Raw genomic sequence first — 4,570 nt, 5'->3', positions numbered from 1 at the left:
TGCTGTCGAAGCTGTGACGGTAGGCGAGGGGAAAGGATCAATGTTGGTCGGAGTTTGCAATGATTTCGGGGGGTGTGTCAAGGTTTGAGGGAGAGGGATGAAATCGAAAACATGAGCCGAACAGGATCTCAGGTCCCAGTTGGGGGGCAGCGCAGGCGCAACGCTACGCTACGCTACGGCCGGACCACCCAGGCTTTCCTACTAGGTAGGCCCCCCATACAGAGAGAGAGGCGCGCAGACACACAACAGACGCACAGAGTTGGCACACTCACACCTACAGAAACTGGAGCATGCCAAGGCCAGTCAATCACTTTTCTCCCTCTCATTCTCTCTTGCCCCACCCTTGCAACCAAGAGGAAAGAAAAAGAAGAGAGAAAAAAAAAAAAAAGAGTTGGAGGGAGGTAGCATGGCGCTAGACCTGTTTCGGAAACGGCAGTATAGAAAAAAAGAAAAAAAAAAAGCCCCGTCAGGTTCAACTTTCGAGGTGCAAGTTTGTGTGTGTATGTATGTGTGTGTGTGTGTCCCACAGGCCATTATCGAGTGTCCACTGACCGCCCGCGTGTTGTATCCCCCCCAGAACCTAATAATTTAACTGCTATCCATGGACGCTATCCATCGGCCACGGACCACGATATCCACGCTTGGTCTGTGAGTAATACTCGTGCATATATATGCTTGTGTGAATACCACGACGCGATGATGCTTTTACTTGTACAGGGTATCGACATCTCTCCGTACTCGTACTAGTAATGATAGTAGCAGCCGCATCGCAGAGTACGGGAAAGGTAAGCATTAACTCGCAGCTGTACGGAATGCAGATAGCACATATAGTACCCGTAATAAATTTGGAAATCCTCGTAAACCCCAAACCCCACCGCACCGGCGGTAAGGCGCAGGGCAGTTCTACGAGTATTACCATTTGCCAATCTAGCAAGTATTGATAGGTAATCGCTAGTAGAGTGCATCTGTCACTGTACGTTACTCCTACAGTCCGGCCACTCACCAGGGTCGTCACTCTCTAGCAGCATCTCAGCAAAACACGTGATCACTCCAGGTAGAAATCCGCGTCTATCCATCTACTGTACGTATCATGCTGTTGCCGTCGGCACTGCGAACTCGAGTAGAGCACACGCTCGCATGATCCATCCTCTCTCTACGGGTACGAGTAGTTTGCAAGCCCTCTCTCTCAGCCACCGTGCGCTCAGCAGATGTCACGCATACATACAGATGTACATATACATAATACAGCATACGGAACAGTGAATTAACCGGCCAGAACATGAGACTCGACACAGCCGTCTTTGTCGCAGGCTCGACGGGGGCCCTGCGACGCGGATTGGCTGACGCTAGCGCACGCATGGCGGGAATCAAGTCCCCTGTGGGTTCCACGGGGCAACCCGGTTGGAGGCTTGGAGCGAGAGGGAAACTACGGTATTACTGAGTGATACCATGTGTTATTACCTACGGCTACCGCTACTACGTGATTCCTTGCCCGGGACGAGGCAAATGTAACAGGCGGACATGTAGGAGGACATGTAGGGAGGGGAGGGCAGCAGTTGTCGTCACAATGTAATCTGTACAGATTACGACTAAGACTCACCACCACCACCACCACTACCACATATAATGCTACGAGGTAATGATAATAGGTACCAAGTGTAATCTGTAATCTGTATCTGTACCCCGTAGCTAAGCACCTTGGCCATCACACCTCGGCTATCATCTCGACAACATTCCAGTCTCAAAACGCCCGTCTAGCATGCCGACCGACCAAGCGTCATCTCCCCTGTTGACTTGCGCATGTACTCCGTAGTTACCACGTAATACCGGGCACAGGTAGATGATATCGATACGTTATACAGGTGAACTCCCTTTCTCTCTCCCCTCCTGACCCGTGGGACCCTCGGGTTTGAAACACGTCCATCTGTTGTAGATCCCCTGTGCACGGATACTACGGAGAGATATTATCGCCTGTCAAGTAATCAATAACACCGATAGTACCGACATCGTAAGTAGAATGAATATTACTCACGAGTTGTGTTGATAACATCTCGTGTCTCGTAGCTCAGCTTTCACATTTATATGTGCGACAAGTGACCCGGGGCCATTCGCCTACCCTGCGAGTCTCCATGGGAGGGGAGAAAGCTTGTACGTTGTATCTAGGAGGCTCTCTCTTGAGAACTATCAATTTGCATCGGTACCCCGTTGCTTCTGTACCCCGTCTCTCTTAAATACATGTACTTGTTTTTTCTTTTCTTTTCTTCCCCTTCTTTCTCCTCTCTTTCTCCCTAGCACAGATTGCTTTTAATGGTGTTTTTCTTTTGTGGGTAATGCTCTTTCATCGTAATTATATGTTGACGTTATTGTCGCCAAAGTTACATAAGTGTCTCGAGTAGGTTCTTGCGTGATTCCAACGGCTAGTAGATGAGACGCGTGCAAAATGACGTGCAGCAAGTATATTTTACATCTATAGATAGCAAACGTCTCGGCTGATAAAATACCGTCCAACTATAAAGCGACAAAGGAGAGCGGTAACATGAGTCGAAATGAAGAAGTGCAATGTTAATGGCACACCGGACAGCAAAGGAAAAAAAAAAAAACATGCCTGAGGCATGAAACGGGGGACACAAACCCACGTTTATGTGGGTCTCGTGGAGTTCGGGATCATCAAGCTCCTAACTACCTATACGTACTAGGATACACAAGAAGAGCTCCTTCAGCCGTCAGTCAGCCCAAGGTAAATAGAGAAGAAAAGAGAAGAGAGAAGGGAATGAAGGGGTATTGATACGACAGCGCAAGAAGAAAGACAAAAAAAGAGCCCTTTCTGTCTCTTCCTGCATCCGGCCCCATCATCGTCATCGGCCTCTCTTCACGCGACGACAGCAGCAACTCCCATCGCGCTCGCCGCATCATGGCGCCTCGAATAAATTTACCACCGGTTACGAGGGCCCTCCTCATCGTCCTCATATTCCAGTCCGTCCTGAGCGCTGCCATCAGATACCGGCACTGGGTCAGCCGCATCCCCTCCGCCGCGGATACCACCACAGGCGGCAGCGCCGCAAGCGCCGCCAACGACGTCGTCTTCATCCCCTATCTCACGCTGGTGCCCCAGCTGTCGATAGTGTATCCCTGGACGTTCCTCACGACGACACTGGTGGAGAGCAACATATTCACCCTGGGCATCGCGGGAGCCACACTTTTCTACGGGGGCAGGTACCTTGAGCGAGCTTGGTCGTCGCGCGAGCTGGCCAAGTTCATGGGCATCGTGGCGCTGATTCCCAATGTGTTGACGTTTTTCGTGCTCTTCATTCTCTTTGCACTGTCGCGGAATGAGACCTGGACGTGAGTCTTCTTTCTCCCCCTCTCCCTCCCTCCTCTCGGCGCGAAATAGAACGGGACAGGCAAACAAAAAAGAAAAAAAAAAGAAAAAAGCTGACAGAAATGCTCCTCCCTCCCAGACTCACCGTCATATCCGGCACCGTCCCTGTCCAAATCTCCTTCCTCGTCGCTTTCGGCCAACTCATCCCCGCCCACACAGTCACCCTCTTCCGGGGCCTCATCTCGCTGCGCGTGGTGCGCTTTCCGCTCGTCTACGTCGGCATCGTGGCCGTCCTGTCGCTCACGCCCCTCCTGTCGAGCGCGGCCACACTGCTCGCCTTCACGGGCTTCCTGACCAGCTGGACATACCTGCGCTTCTACAAGACTGTCTTCCCGGACCTGGACGCTTCGCAGGCCCCACCCCTGCGGGGCGATGCGAGCGAGACCTTCGCCATGGCCGAGTTCTTCCCCGCGTCCGCGCGACCTTTTGTCGCCGCGGTGTCCGACCAGGTCTTTGACGTGCTCGTCTCGGCGCGCCTCTGCACGCCCTTCTCCCCCGCCGACGTCTCGGCCGCGAGGGGCGACGCCGCCTCCAGCTTCCTCCAGCGGGGCACCCCGGGAACGGCGCGTGCAGAGGCCGAGAGGCGGAGGGCGATTGCTCTGCGCGCGCTCGACCAGCGCCTAAACTCTGCTTCCTCGACGACGACGGCGGCGGCGGCGGCGGCGGCGGCGGCGGCGGGTACTGGCCCCTCGGCACCTGCGCGGACCTCTGCCAGCACCGCATCCGAGACAAAGACCCAGACGGCGACCACGTCTAAGCCTGGCGAGATGCTCGGCGAGACTAAATTTGAACCCGATGACCATGACGACCACGTCGCCGGAAGGAGCTGAGGCTGCTCTCTTAGTGGGCAGACCGAACTCTTCTTTTGCTCTATCCCGTCTTGATAGCGGGTAGATTCCTTGACATGACTGTCGACGCATCTACTTTGAACCACACTCTCCTCTGTTACTATGTGATGTTTCCTTCCTCTGCCCCTTCTTTTCTTTTCTTTTCTTCTCTTCTCTTTTTTTCCGCCTTTTCTCTCTCTTTCTGTTGGATTGGGGTAGCGTGAATAAGGGAGAGGATCAGGGCAGCTGTATAAATGTAATCTTAGCACATGATTTTTTACTTCTTTTCTTCTTCTTTTTTCCTTTCCTTTCTGTCTTGTTTGACTGAGTAAGATTTGGTAGGGCATTCAAAGCGAGTTTTTTT

General features: G+C 52.7%; 1 protein-coding gene across 1 annotated transcript; it reads left to right on the top strand.

Annotated features, from left to right (window-relative positions):
- Nucleotides 1–2,911: 2,911 nt before the first annotated feature.
- On the top strand, nucleotides 2,912–4,209 carry GMORB2_5548 (Eukaryotic integral membrane protein (DUF1751); the record flags this gene model as incomplete). The annotated part of the gene is made up of 2 exons (XM_035467518.1): nucleotides 2,912–3,342; nucleotides 3,459–4,209. 2 exons carry the CDS (start codon nucleotides 2,912–2,914, stop codon nucleotides 4,207–4,209), a joined length of 1,182 nt encoding a protein of 393 aa, XP_035322484.1.
- Nucleotides 4,210–4,570: the final 361 nt, after the last annotated feature.

This window comes from Geosmithia morbida (assembly GCF_012550715.1).
Source record: "Geosmithia morbida isolate 1262 chromosome Unknown scaffold_4, whole genome shotgun sequence".
NCBI classification, from domain to species: domain Eukaryota; kingdom Fungi; phylum Ascomycota; class Sordariomycetes; order Hypocreales; family Bionectriaceae; genus Geosmithia; species Geosmithia morbida.
This window is presented reverse-complemented; position numbering and strand designations above follow the sequence as displayed.